The sequence below is a fragment of the Apostichopus japonicus genome, chromosome 16 (genome assembly GCF_037975245.1).
Source record: "Apostichopus japonicus isolate 1M-3 chromosome 16, ASM3797524v1, whole genome shotgun sequence".
NCBI lineage: Eukaryota > Metazoa > Echinodermata > Holothuroidea > Aspidochirotida > Stichopodidae > Apostichopus > Apostichopus japonicus.
Genome location: NC_092576.1, coordinates 43,166,720 through 43,190,332, shown reverse-complemented (window position 1 = coordinate 43,190,332; position 23,613 = coordinate 43,166,720). Strand labels below are relative to the sequence as shown.

Below are 23,613 nucleotides of genomic sequence, written 5' to 3'. Positions count from 1 at the left end.
ATTCATTTTAAATTTCACTTTTATGGTATGAATCTTATAATAAACCAACACAATCAATTGTACCATGTAATAATTTTACTTGACAAGTACCTTCTCCACACAGCAATTAAAGGCATCGAAGACTCGCCCGAACCGTGTGCTGCCCTCTGAGGAAAAAAAAATAACTGTCCGTTGCTTGCAAGTGATTTTTTTCTTCTTGTCGCTACAAAATGCAGACATAAATTAAACGTGATACCTTATCATCTTGTATCTAGATCTGTGATGTCCCTTGCTGACATGTACACTGTGGGAATTGATCATAGCTGTATGCATTGACTGTACACTAGTGTATATTTTACCGACGGTAGCAAGCTGTGTGTGTATTTTCCGGGATCGATGGTAGTGTCTAACACTTCTGTTACACCTCGTTCGAAACTAGGTTAGATTACCGGCATAAGACGTTTCTTTTTTGCGCGAGTCTTCACTCCATTTAAGGACATCCGATTGCATGTCAAAGATCATTATCTTATGTACATATATGAGCAAGCTTAAGAGAAACCAATAAGGTTTAAGTTATTAACATCAAGCCGAAGTTTGCGTCAATGATCAGCCTTATCATGCAAACTAATTAAGTTACCTAATTAATTAATTAACATCAACAGTTATCGCCAGTACAGGAAGTAAACCGATCTGCTGAGCCATGTTTCACTTTAATGTTCTCTTTTCAACTTTAGTGTCATTATTTCGAGTGGCTTCTTCTTGTTGCAATTCAAAGAAAATGGATGGCTGTCACTCGAAACTATTAATAGTTAATTGGTGATTAATTGGTTAATTAGTTTCCATGCACTCAACAAGAACAATAGTGAGCTCACGACCGCCATGTTTCACTTTAAGAGATCTGCAGTTTGACATGAGTTTGTGTGGTGTGTTAGATGTGTAAAGCATTGCTCTATATAAATCATCAGTGCATCTAACTGTTTATAATGACACTGACAAGAATACACTATGAATGAAAGATATAAAAACAATATGAATAAAAACAATATAAACTGAACAAAAGCAATAAAAGTATTAATAAATCTGCAAAAAAGGAGGGGACTTTGTTGTAAACTGTCAATTATTAAATAAAATGTCCTGTTTTTTTTTGGAGCGATTATAATAATTCTGAAAATCTGGTGAGAGGTTGCTAACAATATAGAGAGAGAGTATCGATTACGATGAACAAGAATGGAATAGTTTTATTGCAAAATTGGAAAATATGAATATTCGTCGTTTCTGACGCATGTTGTACTTAACTTTCTAACGTATACAGTGTAATATTTGCAAACGATGATCTATAATTTACATTAAAAGATAAATATGTGTATGTTCTCGATTTTGAAATTCTAAAAACTGGGGTGCATGTTTCCGATTTACAGATACATACATGACAACAAGATATCGATATTACCCGGACAACTATTTGCGTCCCTCCGAAGTCTGAGCAAGTTGTAAGTTGTCTTTAGTAATAAAACTACTTTTTCGATGAGTAAAGTGAACAGATATAATGTTGTAAGTTGCATATTTTAATGCTACAGATGCTAGTAATTTTTCCTGCATTCCTTCAAATCGTGCCTATTTTGAACTAAAGAATTGATTATCTCATTCTGTTCAATGATCATACACTATTTTTACGCCTGGTTAAGTTGAAATGAAACCCCCAGTTTTAGGTTTTGTACACATATAAGACATATATAAGATGTTTAAAGAGTGTAGTCAACGGAATGACATCATACTTGTAAAACCCCTCCCCACCCCATCCACTCCTCACATATCACCTGCTGCCCTCCTCCAATCCCAACCCCAACAGCCGCAGTCAACTCTACTGCTACAAACTCCAATTCCGTAAATTGTGTAGTTATGAGGATGGAATAATGACTACCTGCCCTGTAAAGGTGAAAATGAGAAGTGGCATGTAAAAGTGTGCATTTACACTCTCAAAAGCGAATTTCAATATAGGTAACTTTAAATTGTTCAAGTATAAAGTGAACGTACGTGATTCTTGCTTTAAGGAAATGCTGATCTAATATGCTATACCAGTACTATTTTGATCAAATGTATTACTATATAACAGCTAAAGAACAATGAAAAAAAAATGAAAAGAAAGAGAAAACCCATCGTGGATGCATCGTGGACTACTCTCAAAAGGTTACAACTCAAAAACCTTCTCCCCTGCAAACACCCCCCCCCCCCTCCCTTAAAAAACAAACAATAGTGAAAAAGTGGGAGTTGCTTCATTAACTTCTTGTTAATCTAATACATGAATGGAAGCAGACTATAGGTGTTAAACTTTGCGTGACTTAAGTTGAATACATATAATTTGTATGTAGACAATATATAGATTAATCAAATTATGTGTAGTATATATAGACCAACGTGAAAACTGTAGTGTTTATCATAGACCTACTTACTGTATGAAGTAATATGCAAACGTATTTTGCGTTCAACCAACTTGAAATGCCCTAACCTTCCTCCTAATCTATGTTTCTCTTTTACGCATTTATATTTCCAGATCTGTCTCTTCTAACCTGATTAAAGAACTCCCAGAAACTATATTCTCGTCCTGCGTAAATCTGATGACAGTGTAAGTACAATTTCTGGAGAGAAAATAAAAACATCAAAAATGATTAACGGTCTTTTAAACATTCATCAATGCACAACAATGCCACACTATATGGTGAACCTGTTTGGTACAAGACGTTGCAAAATGCAATCATTGCCTTCTGCGTCAAATTGTATTATGATGAAATATAATATTCTTCATATTGGAGTTACCCCGATAGTAAGGGGCAGTATGTTGAGGCAATTAAACGCAACACTCACGTGTCTCTTTTAACATAATAGATAATGAAGACCTGGTCACTTGCTTAATGACTGTATTATTCAAATTTGATTTTAATCATCATCATGGTCCTTACCTAATGACCCATGTAACTGCATATGTGTTACTTAAGTTATACTTATATATGCTGTTTTATTTAAAGTTACCTCTATCAAGGGCCAGATCATGTAAACGCAAACCAGCAATCAAAAGAATAACAAACAAACGCAACATGGTTATGACGACAAAAGAAATATTTTATACAACGAAACATTTTTCTGTAAGACTCGATGTGTTTTTCTCTTTCTAACAAGACAACATCATTGCTTTCAAAATGATGTATTCTATCAAAATGATGTATTCTAAACCTGAATGTAGAAATAATTTTGAAACTTGTCTCATTTCGTCCTGTTTTTAGCACATTCAGATTGAATGAAATCAAATGTTTGCCAGATGGTTTATTCTCAGCCACAACCAAAATGAGAAACATGTAGGTATATTGTTCAATCAGTACATCTTGTTTTGGTTTTTAAATTTACATTGATCAAGCAATTTGACAGTTCAAAGGTCAAATGTTTTTTTTTTCACTACTAAACATTTAGTTCTCCGTATTTTAAGGTCAGATTATATAAATGTAGAGCTCAAATTTTCGAGAAAAAAAAAACAAATTACGAATTCAACATAGGTTTGATGATCGAAGAAACTGCTCGGAGGGAAATGAGTATTCGTTGTCTATTGGTTTTGCCTACTTCTATCACCTGATATAAAGTCGTACTGTGTATTTTTGAATATAGATATACATAACATTTGTCCAAAATGATGGCACATCGTTTAAGCTGTCCATTTGAACACTTAAGGTAAATAAAGACCGGGCAAGCATTAATAATCCTAATAAAATCAACAATTTTGGTAGACAATTGTTAATACATTTAATCGCGCCCTTGTGTGAACAAGCCAATTCAATAATACCAGGTAATGCATATTCAGTTGGTCGAGGAAACTCACCAAATCACAACTCATCGTTGATACAACACAGCAAAAACACTAAATAATAAGCATACACGTGCACATGTACTCTACACACAGTAAGCTACATGTATAGTAATCCTAGACCTAAGTACTTATCGAATCGTTACTGCGTTTCCCTAATGTCCTCTTTCACAAGCATGGAAGCAAATATTTCCCCGAGAAACCTGACAAAGAACAAAGGAATAAACTACGAAGATATATGTTGATTTAAATCGGTATGATTCGATTTAAATCGGTATTTGTCGATTTAAATCGGTATATGTCCATTTATATCGGTATATGTCGATTTAAATTGGTATATGTCGATTTAAATCGGTATTTGTCGAGTTAAATAGGTATATGTCGATTTAAATCAGTATATGTCGATTTAGAGTGACATATTCCAATTTAATTTGACAAATCATCAACTTAGACTTGCAGATGTCAAAATAAATTGAATTTACCAATTTATTTGACATATCATCGATTTAAATTGGTATAAGTCAATTTTTATCGACATCTTCTTCTCCCCTTCTTCTTCCTTGTGTTCATATATTACGCAGGCTCCCTAGTGGATAAGCATTTTGCTAACAGTTTTCTTGTGGTCTTTGCCTTTGTTAAGTGTTTCATTAATTTTAATTTTCAGCGATTTTTCTCATAACGAACTGTCCAGAATACCTGCAAAAGTGTTCTCTTCCACTTATGAGCTAAGCAGGCTGTAAGTATGATCAATGTGGTCTCAGTAGAATACAGCGTTGTATGAATTGTTCGGTTACTGTAACATTTGAAAAAGGACTTTGGGAAATGCATTATTACGAAGACTTGATGAATATTTTGATTGACATTGAAAGTCTTGCATTTAAATTTGCTGTGGAACTTTGCGTTACCTCGTCTAGTACACAACGTTGCGGTACATTGCTTTATATTACGTTGTGAGGCGTTGTAGAATATATGTTGTCTAGAGGTGTGTAATGTTTACAACAGTGCGTTGTCTGGTACATTGTTTTAATAGTATGCTATGCTATGTTACATATATAGTGCACACATATGCTGTGATGTAAGTATGATATGCTATTGTGGTGTATACAGAAATGGTGTATGATTTCCATAAGAAGTTGTAGATCAAGGTCTCATATAATTATGACACAAAATTTAAAACTCGACCGATAACATTAAACGTTGGTAGGCACACACCCATGATAGCACATGGGACTGGCCAAAGGTCGAAGGCCGAATAAAGGAAACTATTTAGTTTGCTATTAAGACAATTACAAACAAAGCTTGATTAATACCAAATACGAAATTTTGTTAACTGAGTCAAAATCTCATGGTTAATGGTCGTTTATGAACGGTGTTGCATTTTAGCATACTATTATGTAGCCCATCATCCACATTCATGTGTTTGCGATAAGTTATGTAACGCCGTGTTGTACACCCACCACCCTCCCCATCCCCCCTGTTTACAATTGTTAACTTGTGCATGGTATATACATGCAGAGAACGTGGCAAGGGAATCGCAATTCCCTTAGTGTCAATAGTTGCTTGTTATTATACGCGTGGAGATCCTGCACTACTCGACACGAACCACAGTAACCAACAGGCAAACTGTGGTAAGTGAAGATATTATTTAGCTGTAGAATGTTCGTTATTAAAACATCGTCTAACTCTAACGGTCGTGCAATGGTTAATTCCAATCTAACGGCATTTTAATTTAATAATTTATGTTATATATTTTTTTCAGTGATCTTTCAAATAACAGCTTGTGTGTCATTCCTGAACACCTGTTTAATTCGACTATTCAAGTGTATACAATGTAAGTTTGTTTCACACAAATTCAATTCCACGATTCAAGTGTATACAATGTAAGTTTGTGTTAATCGTGATTAATTTCAAAGATTAAAGTGTATACACTGTAAGTTTGTTTCTCACTTGTAAAGCTAAACATTATAACCAGGAAAGTCGTAAAAGATTATTGCTTTTCAGTAATGTACTCCAATAAAAAGGAACAAATACAGAGTAGTTTTATATGATTCCAAACAATTGTAGTGTAATGCTTATAGGCCATCAGCTGAAACTCAAAAGAGGCTGTAAAATCAGTTTCGTTCCAGCAACACTGGGTCTAGATTTTTGAAGCATTTTTGGGTAGTTCAATGCATCACAGACATTATATCAAAAGTTCTCCAAAAAATTTCAAAAAAGCACATTCTCAACTTTGAAATATGAAATACAACTTTACACATTATAACTTAAGGGTTTTAATTATAAAAATGTACCACTTTTAATAAACTCAGATATGATGCTTTGTAATAAATCAAATATTTTGTTATGAATGCATTTCGTCTTTGCATGTATGCGTAAATATACACATATAATGAAAAGTTCCTCTCCATAATTGTTACACTCCCCATCCAAACTGTTTTACACATGTGACCCCTCCCCATCTACTTTACATGTAGCTAAATCCCTAGTTACAGTGAGATGTGCCAATGCCTCAAGACCAGTGAGCTATTTCTTATGTATAAATCAATATATAAGTTGGCACACTAAGACGTCGTGGCATATCAAAGATGTGGAATAAAGTTATAGTCGGTATATATCCGTTACCTTAGTACTCTTTCTACAGTCTTCTGCAAAACTAGGTACTTTCTCCATGTTACTGAAACGACATGTTTATAATTCGTATTCCTGCAAAAAGAGTTTCCAAGGGAGTTAACGTATACAAGATCGACAAGGTTTCAAATGGTATTTTGAATAATAATAGTTCTATATTCTACAAATAATATGAATAATAAAGGTGAATGGTACAAATAAGTGAATAACGAAGACAGTTAACTTAAGCCCCAGATAGAAAGAAGTAATGTATCTATTAAGACTGGGTCGATACACTCAATGGTGTAGTAGAGCTGGGCCTTTACGATGATTCAAGATACAGGTTCTTCATCAAAAGGCGCGGCGCGGAATTAATAAGTGATTAAAAGTTCATCCAAGGACAGTTGTACTAGTTATAACAGGATCCACTTCAATTCACTGCATAGAAGTCAGATATGGTATGGAAAATGGAAATTCCATTCCGTAGTAGAGGTGAAGATAATTAGATGAAATAAAAGACAATAAAGACTTGAATATCCTTCAGTCAAAACTTGAACAGGTGCACAGAACGTATTAACAATATGAATAAAACAGGTAACGAAATGTTACGGCAAAACAATAAAGAACCGTGATATTTTAACAGAGTCAGGGGCGATGGTTCCCCAACAACAGTATATAAACCTCTGACTGGTTTCAGGACGCGGTATTTGCGTCATCGTCATCAGTAAATGTAGTTGTGAATATGCAAGAGGTAAAGCATGCTCATAACACCCTCCTCCCCCCTCCCCTCTCAGCAAAAAGTGTGATTTGAAGAAAATGTTGATATTTATCATAAGGTGTCTGGTAGGTAGGGTAATCTACGTTAAACTACTAATAGCTAAAATGAATATATGAATAAGATCATGTTTTCTGGTTCCTTTAAACTCTGGGGAACAAAATAATGACAACATGACTTTGAAAAAGTTAACCCTCTTCACAAACTTCAAACTTGATTAAAATTTCAGACTACATTTAACACCATCACAGTTCATCCTCCAAATCATCTTCCCCTGCATCAACAATCTCAACATCTTCTTGGAAGTTGCTGCAATTTCTATATTTACATAGGTCTGTACACGGTAGTTGTGCATTCATTCAGGAACATCTTCCTTTAAGACATTTGCCGACTATACAGCTACTGCTGAAACACTGAAGCAAAACATCTGGGTCAGGTGGCTTTGTCATCCAAGTGATTATAAGGTCATCATTTTCAAGTTTCCATCCATGTCCCTCTGGTGAGAGTGCATCAATCCTTTGCTGCAATGCCCTACTGTGAATAGCAGCCTGGTTGGTGCAGCGCTTAACATGCTGGATCAGAGCATCTTTTGTTGATGGTAAACTCTGCTCTGAGGAGGAGATGAACAGAAAACCTTGTACCATGAAATTGGATATTTTTGAGTCTCACATTTTATGATGGGGTACCAATATAATTACAATTCAGCTAGAAATATGTTGCAAATTACTTTAATAATATCAATGGAAAGATTAACCTGATATTGAATCTCAAAGCGTTTAGAGAAATTTTTAATTTTCCTTGGAGGAGGACCCCCATATTCCAAAAGTCCTAGATCCACCCTGAACACTCAATGAACCACACATTGAAGAGAGTACTTTACCTTTCAAGATCTGTATGTCTTCCTTGTCAAGAATTGTATCTAGTTTCTTCAACATAGAGAGTGGTACCTCACTTCAATGGCAACACGGTCTTTTCCTCTAATATTCATAAAATCTGGGCTCATCTTTTTCCGCTCTGCTGCTTGTCGAAGCAATACTTTAATAAAATGAAATAAAAAAATCAAATTGTTTTGCATTTTCTGTTGATCAAAATGTAAGTTTGAACAAATAAGAACTAAGACAATTTTATTTATATACCATGTGATCTGCTCATCTTCTATGGGCAAACAAAGACACATTCAAATTTTGCAAACCAGTGTCAGGCAAAAAAAATTAAAACAGGCTTTTTTTGACAGGTACAGTACATTATCTCTTAATGTTATGGTTTAAATTATACAATGGTAGATTATATCTGTTACAAATAATAAAGGAGACAGATACTTGTTCATTTTGGTAAAGCTAGACAGGCTGACCATAAGACCTTGCAAACCTAACCTTATTGCACCTTTGTTACACTTATTTTTCTAACTAATATAATATCTCTATCATTCAAATAAAGGGCCACAGTAAGAAAACTATGAAGCCTGTATTTAACACTTAGGCTAGTGCCCCAGATGGAGAATTTGAAACAAATTTCCGTTCCTACCACCTTATAACAAAACAAATCAGATGACCATGCCACTAATTTTATTATGTTCAGGTCCAACACTGTGCCCTTTGACTTGGATTTTATCCCTCAAGAGCTACTGATCTTGCATTATGCAACTTCTCTTAACACTTCAGCTATGCCACAGAAGTACAAGTAGAGTCGTGTAGTATGCTTAGGCTTACCTCCAACGAAAGTCTCTGCCTGCTGCAGCTTGTCCTGCACCCGTTTGCAACGCCGAGTAATGTATTGTTTCTTTTCCCACATATAATAAATTGAACAGGCAATACACCAGAGCTTCTGCTTGGTTTCCTCGATCTTTTCCGTCAATTCTTCGTTTAAAATCATATGGGGTCTCCTCTGGTACTGTCCGTTTTCTTGTAGCAAAGTGCTTGCTATCAATGAACCGCCTGTAACACGTATCTTGGAACCCCATCATACTATGCTGTTGAACACACGCTTGATCGTAGTAGGCCATGGAGTAATCAGTAGTACGGCGATATCACTGTCTCCGCCGCTGAGATTAAGCCAATTTTTAGCGCAGGAAGTAACTTTGGTCCATCGTTTATTCGTCACTGCCTTGACTGCTTCAAATTTTACAGATTCAATGTGCACTGTAGATTTCCGTGTGTCGGAGACTGACTAGCGCCCGTGGGAGCCGCCATGTTTGTTGTTTTCTACAAAGATTGCACACAGAACTCATGGCTCATTGGACAATTCATATCACATGGTACAGATATCTCATTGGCGCACAACTTTTGAACATAAAACGGCAGGTTTCTTAACATACGCAATAAAAAATATAGTTCGACCTTTCGAGCGGAATTGCAAAAAAACGGCAGGAAAGTACATGGAGAACTTTTGGATCATTAATCTTAGTTAATTTATGTATTCAATGCTGTAGAGAAATTTTAGACCCGCAGTTGCTGGAACGAAACAAGCGAATTTCGACCTTCAGCTGATGGCCTATTAGTGTTCACAATTCAATATTACATTAGTTTTCGAAGAGTACTATTGCCTATCGTTAAATCTTAGATTGTATTTCTTTCCCTTGTCCCTGCAGAGATTTGTCAACGAATAAAATACGGCAGCTGTCTGGAAAGTTTTCAGGGAGAAGCTCACGACTAACACAATTGTACGCACACACTATTGGTATTCATTACACCACAACTTTACTCTTACTCGTTCTGCAAGACTGTTGTCTATCGGGGTTTCAAATTAGTATGTATACATCAAGCTCAGCGCTGCCATTTAATTATATAAAATGCCTCGCATCAAGGGTGTCACTCCACCGATATACACTATTTTGCATTTCAGATCATGCTCTTCGTGTAATTGGTAAATTTAAAGGCAATATGGATATTTTTGATGACCTGATTCTCTGTTAAGAAAATTTCCTAAACAAAGAATGTGAAATATTTAGACCCTCGATCACTGAGTTTTTATTAGAGGATTAGACCCCCCATTCCCACCCCTCCCCCTCAAAATTGAAGGTCATATTACACATGAAGTTGAGCTGGGGATTTGATGCTATTGATGTTACATCGATGTTAAATATAATATAATTTTATTGAGCATTTTGTTGTTGGTAAGTAATTGAAATTAGTTATATTTGATAAAATGAAGCCAAAGCTAAAATTTTCTTTACAGTGATATTTTAATGATAAATACCTGCAGTATAGTAATTATACAAACCGTTTGAAAAGCAAAACAAATCTAATATCGTAATTAGTTTTCGGAAAAAACCTAATATCATAATTAGTTGATGGAACAAAACTTACATCATAATTAGTTTGCAATCCGTAGATTTCAGTAACTAGTGTAGTGGCTTTCGGTATATTTGAGCCACCACTGAAGTTTTCGTCATGGAGTTCTTATTAAGTCATGGAGTTCTTATTATTAATTTATAAATTAAAAGAATATCAGATTTGGGATTTTGCAACTTAACCGTATCTAAATATTCTCCAGTTGAAGTCATCGACTTTGTGTCCGGTACTTTTTTGTTTTATTCGATTGTTGATCTTTAAGATCTAATAATTAATAATGAAAGTCAAATTAAACATTCATTTAGTAGCAAATCTCAAATACAGTCTTTTCAATGATTTATTTTAAATATTTCAAAGCAAAGGTATTCATATATGATTGAGACTGATTTACATGTGATTATAAATGCTTTTATAAAGGTAATGCCTTTGTCTCAATCAGTTCAATTAGAAACAACCGCCTGGTTAAAATATCCGGAGAGTTTTTCAGAACAGCCAATGACCTGATTACAATGTAAGTATTTTATTTCCGTTCAGAATAAATGCAAAGTAAACATACTAATAAAAATAAACTAATTTTACACTTTAAGGTTCTATATCACTTATACGGAGAGGTAACATCTTTCTTGGACACGCTTGTGTCTTATAGCTACTGGTGATTAATATAATTTACGAAGTCGATATATAATGAATATTGTTTCAGCAATCCGGTAAAAACATTTTAACCACCATGCAGGATATCCTTTAAATACTCGATAACTTGAGCGAGACAGGATCAGACGGGATCAGCTTGATAAGGGCCATGAAATGTTAAACAAATCATTTGTCTATTCGTTTACTACAGAGACTTTTCGAGTAACCAGTTAACGAGCGTTCCGGAAGGTTTGTTGGACAATCTAACAAAACTGACAACGATGTGAGTTATTTGTCTAGTTTATTATAAATGTACCGGCATGCAATAGGTAACAGTTGGATATATATTACAGTAATATCGTGAAATTAGAAATATGATTTGTTTGGTCTTTAAACAGTTCGCAATTGTAAGATTTCAATTTCTTTATTATTTATGTCACTGTATCTACCTATGCTTATGTAATAAACTGAGGTTAATGGCTAAACTGGAGTGAGATTCTCACTACGCATATGACCTAAATGTATCACAAAATTATAAATATAAAATATCCCCCTCAAAAAAAAAGTGAAGTTAATAACAGTTACTGTAGCTGATTTATTTATGAAAATATCTTGCTTGCGAAATATTCTGTAACAATAATGCATAGCAATGTGTTTAATCATGGAATAATAAGGGGCTAATCAACGGTCAAGCGTGAGTTACTCACAGGATTAATGCACGATCGGGGCATAATGCAAGCGATGAACGAGGGCGGAGCGTAGCGGAGCCCGAGTGCATCCAGAGATAGCATTAACACCCGGAGTGCATTAATCATGTGAGTAACGCACGCTAGACCGTTGATTAACCCCGTTCATTCATACACTACCATTTGTGTGGGGGAAAAATCATAAAACAGAACATTTTTGGTTACATATAACCAAAGATTTATTAAAGTGATGCCCCGTAATTTTACCGTGCGTTACTCAAAGGATTAATCACGGTCAGCTGACCTGAATGGACCAATAGGATTTAGGAATCTTTACTAAGTATGAATGAACGCTGGTTTAAATCATGAGTTTAGGCAGAACTTTGCTGTTGACATGTAATCGTCAAAGACAAGGGGAGATTTTAATACCACTTTTGTTTGTACAGTTCTTCCTGGTCTTTTTTTATTTTTGAATTCTTAGTTTAAGATTGAAGTTAAGCTTACGCCATTGCTTTTTGTTATAAATGATAATAACCTATCAAAAATAGAACATCTTCCTGTTACCCTGAACACCGTTCGACATTTACAAATTTGTCATTTGAGTGCATGATTTTTTTTTTCCCATTTGGTGTTGTTTAGGTCTGAGGAACTGACCTTATTGGTCTGTGTATTAGTCTTAGATGTATAGTCCAGTCACTCTTATTGATGAGCCCCAATAATTCAAAGGGTCTCTTCATAAGGTTTAATACAACTTGTAGTTGTAATTTGTCTTAAAAGTCTACAACTTGTCAACAGTAACGTTGTGCATGTATAAGCCATCCTTCAATAGACATATACTGTTAAAAAGAGATGTACCGTAGGCACTAAATACACATATATAGATATATAATATATTAAATCTCAACGAAAATTGATCGCATCCGTGACAATCTTGTAACGACCGTGATGTCTGAGATATTGACACTGCTATAGTACGGTAATACAAAAATACAAAAATACATAAATACAAATACTTACGTATATGATATCATGTTTGTTTTTTCGATTGATAATCTTTTCATATTTTGCTGGCATTCAATTAATTTGTCATTTCTTTTCACTCTGATTTCATTTTAGAGATTTTTCCTATAATAGAATCACGAAGATTCCATCAAGTTTGTTCAATTCTACTTATAAATTGCTAACTGTGTAAGTAACTGGATATACAGTTGTTAATTGTTCTTCCTTTTTGTGTGGATACGTCGTGATAAAATGTACCCTCCTTTTTTCTGCAGAAACAAATTTGATGTAACTCACTTGATTTTGGTGAAAAGTAAAGAAAGAAAAAACCCAAAGTACAAGATGATGATGATGATGATGATGATGATGATGATGATGATGATGATGATGATGATGATGATGATGATGATGATGATGATGATGATGATGATGATGATGATGATGATGATGATGATGATGATGATGATGATGATGATGATGATGATGATGATGATGATGATGATCTTGGTGACCATATGTACTTTGCATTCCATTTCTAAGTGCCATTTACTTATCATGTTTTCTTCTTTCTTTTAATAGCTTATCCTATCTACTGTAATTTCTGTCTCGTTGAACCGATGTTGTCCATTACAATACTTGTGATGTTTTTTAATATTATTATGAAGTATGCGCTCGTGGCTGTTTCGATTTATAGTGGAGTTGATGGAGTTGTTAATCATTATATGTCCATATTGCAGCAGTTAATTTTCTTTATTAGTTATTTTCAGAATAGTTCGATGACTAGTCTACCCGATGATTTCTTGATTAATTCACCGAACATGACTTACATGTAAGTTGAAAGCGAGGAGGAAGGCGCTATGAAGGAGGCAACGAGATGCTTCTGGGTTCAATTAGTATTTCATTTGAAAATGGACGAATACATTATGTGTAGAATATATGCATTTTACAGTCATTTTTATTTTCCTGATCTTATTAAATTATTCCTCCGTTACTGTCCTTTACATAGAAAGAGAATAACGCTTCATTTTAAGTATTTCCTTTTCAATGAAATGTATTTGTTTCTTGTGTAATACGGTCATATGTTGTGTCTTCAACACTGAATTTTTATCTTATTGTATGCTAATAACGTAGGCCAAACAAAATTGAACTTTTCTTACAGTCAGCTGCGTGAAAACAGGTTAACATCTCTGCCTGCTTGTTGCCTACAATCCAGATATAAGTTAACTATCGTGTAAGTAATTGAGAATATTTTTTATGTTAATTGTATAGAGTTCTACCTGTATATCAATAAAACTACTAAATACTTTAAAATATTTCGCTTCACGTTATTAAGTAATTATGTGGAATCGACGGAGTGAATTATGATTTGCACAAAGGAGTGAATGGAACGCTTTAAGGGAATGGCACTTACCATTCATGAATCGGTGTACCTCACAATATTTTAGAAGTCTTGGGTTTGAATTGAAAATGATACTCTCAGGTATTTTGCTTTGTTTAAATAAATTGTCGATAAAATTAACTTGATAAGTAATTGAGTTTTCTTATTGTTTTATATTTGGCTTAGTTTATCGACGTTGAATTTGGCGTCACATAACAATACATTATAACAATTGTTGTATATTAAAAGAATAACAAATTGTCAATGTTTCAACTAGTTTGTTAACGGCTGGTGATGATACAGTAACATTGCTTTCTTGCTTACGTTTATTTCCCAGTGATCTTTCGAAAAATCAGTTGACGGAGCTACCACCGAATTTATTTCGTGATAAGCCACATTTAACGTATGTGTAAGTACCCTTGCACAATGTGTTTAATTTTCTTGACTTTAATTTCATATATATTACTACACACACACACACACATTACACACACACACACACACACACATATATATATATATATATATATATATATATATATATATATATATATATATATATATATATATATATATATATATATATATATATATATATATATATATATTGTTACGTTGGAATGCGAGAGGTCTCGATGATTAATTTTTAACGAGACACAAGCCTGGGCTCGTTTCCGTAAGGAACACAGACAAATTGACGAGTCTAGAGAATTTGAATGAGAACATAAACTATATTGAACAATGGATTTCGAACCAACAACAACAAGTGGTAATTACAAATATATAGAAAATTACTCACAAACTTAACAAGATAGGATACACTTTATAACACGCTGGTCTCTTCCAACGGCGATATCCCTCAGCGGCCACGACCTTGATGACGACGATTCTCGGTCCGTTGTACCGCGAAATTCACTGGTCCTCGACGAAGTTTCTCGCGATCCCAGAAACAGCAGTCACCTTCTCTCCGGCGATGCTCCAATATAGAAGACGGACTTCCAGCCATAATAGAGTGAAGCACAAGTCGAACTTCTCGCCGACTAAATATTACCAGAGTCAGTCCAAAATCAGCTTTATAGCCACCAACTCCTGGCGTAACGAACTTCCTCAACGGAGACAGAAATTCTTCACCTTCTCCGCAATAAAGACTGGAAAACTGTATTTTCACAGCAAAGTCCTCTTCAAACTTCTGAATGGAAGTGTAGAATCAATCTTGGTATCGATATCTCAATCCTTCAGAAACTACTGGCAGTTGAGCACTGACGATATATAGTAGAATGGTATAATTATGTGTCGTCGCTTGTATTCGTTCAGAAACTGAGAAACTCTCCGATCTGGGCGGGTTTTTATACGATTCGCCATGTCAAGAATCATCTAGATCTTTCTCGATACACTTGACCTAGTTTCTCTATTCTTGGAAGTCCTTTGGATATCTCGCGAACATTCCAGAGGATCCACGAAAATGTGCACAGCTTATACTTGATCTCACGTAAACCGATGTTAACCCGAGACCAGCGCGTCATCATGAGGAATATACCAGAACAATCGTCTATTGCTCATGACATAAATAACATCCTGACGTTAACCCGACCTAATTTCTCAAATATTGATTGTCACTTAGGCCATTTTTCATATACTTTCTATATAATAACATTAGGTTCCTCACTAGCAGCAACTAGCGCTAGGCTACAATGGGCCCTCGTAACACCCTCCCCCTTAAAGGAAAGTTTGAATGTAATGAAAACTTTCTTATCTCTTACATTCTGCTATATCTTATCACATACTATATCATAAAATATGAACTTTGTTACACTTGAACAAATTTTTGTTAAACATTCATCAAACAACTTTTAAGTTATGCATAATAAATAATTCTGAGTGTTCTTTATACACATGCATAGTGACATTATCTTTGTCTTGTCATATATACAATAAATTTATGTGAATCAGGACATTGCATCTGCCATCACATTGTCTTTTCCTTTTATGTGCCTCACATCAAGATTATACTCTTGTAAGTTAAACTCCATCTCATTAATCTCTGATTCTTATTCTTCATTCTATGTATGAAAGTGAGAGGATTATGATCAGTAAACACAAGCACAGGGTACAGTAGCATGCAAATATACATCGAAATGTTGCAGTGATAACAGGAGTGCAAGACATTCCTTTTTAATAATTAAATAATTCCTGGTTTGAACACTCTGTTCTTAGCATTTTTTTCATACCATTGTTTCATTTTGGCTTGACCTTGCTCCAAATTTTGTCTGCCTGATTTCGTTTTAGGGAGAGGACCAACGCAATCAATAATGACTCTACTAAAAGGCTCATCAAAAGCAGGGATTGGCTTCAAAGGTGCAGGCGGTATTTTCTGGTTGGGCTTCCCAACCACCTGACATGTATGGCACGACCTACAGTAATCAGCCACATCACTCCTGATTTTGGGCCACCAAAAATGTTTTAGAATCCTATCACAGGTTTTCCTGACGCCTAAATGTCCTGCCATTGGACTATCATGGGCCATGCTCATGACGTCACTGTGGTACACCTTGGGTACAACAATTTGGTGCACCACTTGCCATTCCTCATCTGCAGGTGCATCTAGCGGTCGCCATTTTCTCATCATCACGCCATTTTGTTTGTAGAAGCAGACATGGTTATCCTCCGCTTCTTGTGGGGTCACTGCCTCTTTAACTAAATCTATCAGTTCAGGGTCACGACTTTGTTCTAAACTCAATTTGTTGCGACTCAAAGGATCTTCTTTTTCTACCTTTTGATTATCTCCCGAACTACTTTCTGTGTCATTCAACACCTTAAAAAATGTGTCTGCCAACTTGAAGAAATCATTCTGACAGCTCTCAGACTCCTCCACTTCCGAGACTGCCTTTTTACTCATTGCCCTAGTCATTACACACGCAGGATATATTTCATCTTCCTCGTGGCTACTAACATTAGAGGGCGTATTTGTAACAATGGGATTAGGGAGAACCTTATCCCCTGCCAGGTCATTTCCAAGCATCATGGAAACACCTTTTATCGGCAATTCCGACATAACACCAACCAGCACTTGGCCGGACACCAAACCACACTCTAGGTTAAACACTGATAGTCTCCATCTTTATTCCATGGATTAATGCACACGTTCCAGTCGAACTCTGTTCACCAAAGGGCAACGTTTCTTCTAAAATGAGCGACTGTGAACAACCTGTGTCCCTAAAAATCTTAATTTGTTGGGGCGAAAAATCATCACTAATTGATATGCTACCCTCCATAATGAATGGTTGGAATACCTTATTCACTTGATTTTTGGCTAACTCCTTCTTTTGGATTTCTTTGTCAATTCGATTCGAATTCCTCTGTGAGGCAACATATCCAACTGTATTAGGGGGTGATTTTGAGAATCCCTCCTGTTTTCTTTGAGAATTTTGATTTTGTAGCAGATAACATTGTGACATGAGATGACCAGGTTTGTTACAATTATAGCAAGTAACTTGCTTTTTGAATCCAATCCCACTTGGTGGTTTCGTGCCCCCAGAATTCCATTTGCCGCTGTTTCCCTTTGAATCGGGTGTCCCTTTTACCTCTGTGTTTATTTTGGGTTTCTGGCTCCTAGTCTGGTAAAACTTATTTGGGCTCAGTTTGTGGGTCAGGGCATAGTCATCTGCTTTCGTTGCCGCATCATGCAAGGTGTCAATCATTCTCTCATTAATATGAGTTTTGATGTCGGGGTGGATACATCTTTTAAATTCCTCAATCAGGAACAATTGTCGTAATTTGACAAAATTCTCCCCTACATCCTTAGAGTGGAGCCACCTATCAAACATTTGCTCCTTTATTCTGGCAAATTCTACATGTGTCTGATTATCATTTTTTCTAGCCCCCCTAAATTTCTGTCGGTATGCCTCTGGCACCAGCTCATAGGCTTTGAGGATCGCCTGCTTCACTTCATCGTAGTTTTCACTCTTTTCCATAGGGAGAGCCGAATACACTTCCCGTGCTTTCCCAAGAAAACTACTCTATAAAAGCAACGTCCACACCTCTTTCGGCCACTTCATATTCGCAGCCACTTTCTCAGAGTGTCGAAAATATTTATCTACCTCTATTTCGGTAAATTTCCGCACCAATTTAATGTACTTCGAGGCATCAAAATATGGTTGTGATCGATGAGCTGACGAGGAGGGTGATGAGTCAGATTCCGATTCCGATGTATACTTTGCCTGAATTTCTAATTCCTTCAGGTGTGTTTCAGATTCGAGCCGTTTTTAGTTCCAGTTCTTTTTCTAGTCCGATTTTTTCCATTTCGATTTCTAACTGTTTTAGCTGAACGGCGTCACCACCGATTTCTGTCAGAATTTCACCCTTTTTTAACAAACATGACTCATCGAGAATTTCTTCGTCAACTAACACATCGATCAACCCATTCTTTACAACGTGTTTCCTCGTTGCTTGCTTTACGCCTAAGCTATAATATTTGGCTAATGCCATCAAATCTGGCTTCTTTAGGCCATCAATATTTTTCCCAAGTTACATCTTTGAGAAATTCCTCTGGCTCGAACTCCATGTTCTCTCACGTTTTCTCTCTAGACAATTTGAAAAACAAAGATTCTCACAAATGAATTCCTCTCAAACGGATAGGTCACAAATTTTGTAAACCTTTCCCGGATAGGCCCCCAATTTTGTTACGTTGGAATGCGAGAGGTCTCGATGATTAATTTTTAACGAGACACAAGCCTGGGCTCGTTTCCGCAAGGAACACAGACAAATTGACGAGTCTAGAGAATTTGAATGAGAACATAAACTATATTGAACAATGGATTTCGAACCAACAACAACAAGTGGTAATTACAAATATATAGAAAATTACTCACAAACTTAACAAGATAGGATACACTTTATAACACGCTGGTCTCTTCCAACGGCGATATCCCTCAGCGGCCACGACCTTGATGACGACGATTCTCGGTCCGTTGTACCGCGAAATTCACTGGTCCTCGACGAAGTTTCTCGCGATCCCAGAAACAGCAGTCACCTTCTTTCCGGCGATGCTCCAATATAGAAGACGGACTTCCAGCCATAATAGAGTGAAGCACAAGCCGAACTTCTCGCCGACTAAATATTACCAGAGTCAGTCCAAAATCAGCTTTATAGCCACCAACTCCTGGCGTAACGAACTTCCTCAACGGAGACAGAAATTCTTCACCTTCTCCGCAATAAAGACTGGAAAACTGTATTTTCACAGCAAAGTCCTCTTCAAACTTCTGAATGGAAGTGTAGAATCAATCTTGGTATCGATATCTCAATCCTTCAGAAACTACTGGCAGTTGAGCACTGACGATATATAGTAGAATGGTATAATTATGTGTCGTCGCTTGTATTCGTTCAGAAACTGAGAAACTCTCCGATCTGGGCGGGTTTTTATACGATTCGCCATGTCAAGAATCATCTAGATCTTTCTCGATACACTTGACCCAGTTTCTCTATTCTTGGAAGTCCTTTGGATATCTCGCGAACATTCCAGAAGATCCACGAAAATGTGCACAGCTTATACTTGATCTCACGTAAACCGATGTTAACCCGAGACCAGAGCGTGCTCATGAGGAATATACCAGAACAATCGTGTATTGCTCATTACATAAATAACACCCTGACGTTAACCCGACCTAATTTCTCAAATATTGATTGTCACGTAGGCCATTTTTCATATACTTTCTATATAATAACATTAGGTTCCTCACTAGCAGAAACTAGCGCTAGGCTACAATGGGCCCTCGTAACAATATATATATATATATATATATATATATATATATATATATATATATATATATATATATATATATATATGCAAGTATATATATATATATATATATATATATATGTATATATATATATATATATGTATGTATATATATATATATATATAAACATATATATATATATATATACATATATATATATATACTTGCATATATATATATATATATATATATATATATATATATATATATATATATATATATATATACTCTCACTCGACCTGGATTACGTGGACATTCGTTAGTATCCGACCGCGCTATGTGGACACTAACCGATTATGTGGACATTCGATGTCCACGTAACGCAGTTGCTCTAAACAGGCTCTACCCCCCACAAAACATACGCTCCTAGTGAAATTACGAACTTTTATTTTTGTCCACATAATCGGTTGAATGTGATTTTAATCATTCCAAAATTCGCATAGCGCCCTCAAATTTCCGTCTACATAATCTTGTACAGCAGCTTAACATCTAAATGAGCGTGAGCAAGCACCGTCTCTACAGTATCTGAATGAGAAAGCCGACGCCTTCAAGTTTGCTAATGACCTTACTCCTCACTTTTACGTAATACAGTCTACGGCCGAAGTTTACTCAACTTTATTCAAGGTTAGTACAGTTGTTTAAATGGTATAACTCTAACGATAGGGTGTCGGATAACGCTATCGTGAAGTTCATGCTGGATATTATTATAGGTACGGTCCTAAAAGAGTACCGGAATTAATTCTGCAGTTGGCATACAGACCTACGAAAGAAGCAAGAAGTTTTCATAACGTAGAGCCTATGAATTACACTGTAGTTACATCGGCTAGTATTGATAATATTAACGTTAACGTTAGGCTGTACTACGGCTAACTTAATTACTCTGTTGGAGTGTTGGCTTACACTAGTTGTAAATTACGGTACGCTGACCTTGAAAAAAGGTTAGGCCTACATGCATGCATACTGGCGAGTAAAAATATATTGTCAGTTTGGTTGTTTTCGTAGCTTATAGTGGTAGTTATCTGGCGAAAGGAAACACTGCAGCCTTTCATGTGAATGCGTTTTGTTTACTTTAGTTTGAGGAATGACAGTCCTAATAAATGTAGACTATAGACTGTGTCATGTAAACAATGTGCTAATAAATGCACTGTTTGCCCCAAGGACTTAATGTTGTTGTGCCTACATGCACAAACAAGCCTTAACCAAAAAAGGTTTACTAATTGGGTAAATGTTGAACATTCACTGAGATTATGTTACTATCTTTTTAAGTGGGCCTACATGTATCCTTACTCCCGGCCCTAGGTTACCCTTAGTCATTATTCATGGACAGCTTCTCAGAGTGGCAAATAGACGCCCGAAAGCTGTCATAGTTCTCATGATGGTCTTGGTGCAGTGCAAAATCATGCATAGGCTACTCCATATTAGTTTGGCCACTAGCTGTACCCTATCAGACTTACTAGGCCCAAACCAACAACTTTTCATCTATAGATAATAAAACAGATAAGGTAGGCTACTCTTGTACGGTTTTGATTTTCTAGCCGTCCCAGATGACTGTATAAATCCTACACAGTTAATATCTCCTTTTCCAGTCTCTAGGGACAATAGTTTTGTGAGTGAATCAATTGAACTTAATTTCAAGCCATGTTCATAGCACTCTTGACTTGTACTCCAAAAATGGTACTCTTGTACAGTTTCAGATTGTGTGGACAATGTTTAATGCTTACTGTGCACTCTATTTTCTACTTTTAGAAATTAATCCAGTTACATTCAGTTATTGCCAGGAACTGCAGAACATGATATAGGTTAAAGCACAATTAATCTTAGGATTTTGTCTCAAATATACCCACTGCAACTGTTGCTAAAGTACACACATGTTTGAATTGCATAGAATATAGAACCTGTACATTTTCCGAAGTTTACTCAACTTTATTCAAGGTTAGTACAGTTGTTTAAATGGTATAACTCTAACGATAGGGTGTCGGATAACGCTATCGTGAAGTTCATGCTGGATATTATTATAGGTACGGTCCCTAAAAGAGTACCGGAATTAATTCTGCAGTTGGCATACAGACCTACAGTACGAAAGAAGCAAGAATTTTTCATAACGTAGAGCCTATGAATAACACTGTAGTTAGATCGGCTAGTATTGATTTATTAACATTAACGTTAGGCTGTACTACGGCTAACTTAATTACTCTGTTGGAGTGTTGGCTTACACTAGTTGTAAATTACGGTACGCTGACCTTAAAAAAAGGTTAGGCCTACATGCATGCATACTGGCGAGAAAAAATATATTGTCAGTTTGGTTGTTTTCATAGCTTATAGTGGTAGTTATCTGGCGAAAGGAAACACTGCAGCCTTTCATGTGAATGCGTTTTGTTTACTTTAGTTTGAGGAATGACAGTCCTAATAAATGTAGACTATAGACTGTGTCATGTAAACAATGTGCTAATAAATGCACTGTTTGCCCCAAGGACTTAATGTTGTTGTGCCTACATACACAAACAAGCCTTAACCAAAAAAGGTTTACTAATTGGGTAAATGTTGAACATTCACTGAGATTATGTTACTATCTTATTAAGTGGGCCTATCCTTACTCCCGGCCCTAGGTTACCCTTAGTCATTATTCATGGACAGCTTCTCAGAGTGGCAAATAGACGCCCGAAAGCTGTCATAGTTTTCATGATGGTCTTGGTGCAGTGCAAAATCATGCATAGGCTACTCCATATTAGTTTGGCCACTAGCTGTACCCTATCAGACTTACTAGGCCCAAACCAACAACTTTTCATCTATAGATAATAAAACAGATAAGGTAGGCTACTCTTGTACGGTTTTGATTTTCTAGCCATCCGAGATGACTGTATAAATCCTACACAGTTAATATCTCCTTTTCCAGTCTCTAGGGACAATAGTTTTGTGAGTGAATCAATTGAACTTAATTTCAAGCCATGTTCGTAGCACTCTTGACTTGTACTCCTAACATTGTACTCTTGTACAGTTTCAGATTGTGTGGACAATGCTTAATGCTAACTGTGCACTCTATTTTCTACTCTAAGAAATTAATCCAGTTACATTCAGTTATTGCCAGGAACTGCAGAACATGATATAGGTTAAAGCACAATTTATCTTAGGATTTTGTCTCAAATATACCCACTGCAACTGTTGCTAAGGTACACACATGTTTGAATTGCGTAGAATATAGAACCTGTACATTTTCCTAAATATTATAGATTTTCAAGTGCTTTCAAATCTGGCATAGTAACTCCACATTTCTTACTGTGTATACCTTCTTCATTTTACACAGGTTTGGATATTGTGGACAATATAACCTATTCATTCTATATTGCAGATTAATATCAATTATTAAATATTAGAATATAATATTTGCATGTGATTCTATTTTCCATTAACCAGCTGTATCAAGGCAATGCAGTTAATGATTTTATATCTATGCTTTTTCAACAGGCAATGGAAAGGGCTCTTGAAGTGTTCCAACCATTTCTTTTCCTAAAGATGGATGTTAATATCACTGGTACAGGTAGGTTCACAGAGGGCAATGACTTGAAGTTAATTGTGTAATAATCAGATTAGAAGATTAATGACTGCTTCATTTACAATTGTCGT

At 35.8% G+C, this 23,613-nt stretch overlaps 2 protein-coding genes and 1 long non-coding RNA gene across 53 annotated transcripts in view; 2 read left to right on the top strand and 1 right to left on the bottom strand.

Moving 5' to 3' along the window:
• The first annotated feature begins 1,263 nt into the window (after positions 1 to 1,263).
• On the top strand, positions 1,264 to 13,649 carry LOC139982550 (uncharacterized). Its single transcript, XM_071995443.1, has 10 exons — positions 1,264 to 1,469; positions 2,531 to 2,602; positions 3,258 to 3,329; positions 4,494 to 4,565; positions 5,589 to 5,660; positions 9,799 to 9,870; positions 10,941 to 11,012; positions 11,343 to 11,414; positions 12,934 to 13,005; positions 13,574 to 13,649. The coding sequence occupies exons 1-10, from the start codon at positions 1,381 to 1,383 to the stop codon at positions 13,647 to 13,649; spliced, it is 741 nt and encodes a 246-aa protein (XP_071851544.1). The 5' UTR covers positions 1,264 to 1,380.
• LOC139983615 (uncharacterized) lies at positions 6,651 to 9,703 on the bottom strand. 2 transcript variants are annotated; one of them, XR_011798767.1, is made up of 3 exons: positions 8,921 to 9,703; positions 8,092 to 8,246; positions 6,651 to 7,821 (listed from the first exon to the last, which is right to left on the bottom strand). It is a non-coding gene; the product is annotated as an uncharacterized lncRNA (long non-coding RNA). The 2 variants fall into 2 exon arrangements; XR_011798768.1 differs by having other exon boundaries at positions 6,651 to 7,816.
• Positions 13,650 to 20,193: 6,544 nt separating the features above from the next.
• Positions 20,194 to 23,613, top strand: part of LOC139982703 (uncharacterized) — a 38,118-nt gene continuing 34,698 nt past the window's right edge. For 35 of the 50 annotated variants that reach the window (XR_011798281.1, XR_011798280.1, XR_011798272.1 and 32 more), the window contains exons 1-2: positions 20,194 to 22,010; positions 23,455 to 23,527. The gene's annotated coding sequence lies outside the window, so the exon portion shown is untranslated. The remainder of the gene's footprint in view (positions 22,011 to 23,454; positions 23,528 to 23,613) is intronic. The other 15 variants (XM_071995769.1, XM_071995768.1, XM_071995759.1 and 12 more) reach the window with 5 other exon arrangements.

Bases quoted from the DNA above. Each gene is read 5' to 3' on its own strand.
- LOC139982550 (XM_071995443.1), top strand. From the start codon at position 1,381: ATGTTTCCGATTTACAGATACATACATGACAACAAGATATCGATATTA. The intron at 5,661-9,798 runs GTAAGTTTGTTT...TTGTCCCTGCAG, and splicing joins ACTATTCAAGTGTATACAAT to AGATTTGTCAACGAATAAAA. The intron at 9,871-10,940 runs GTACGCACACAC...TGTCTCAATCAG, and splicing joins AGCTCACGACTAACACAATT to TTCAATTAGAAACAACCGCC.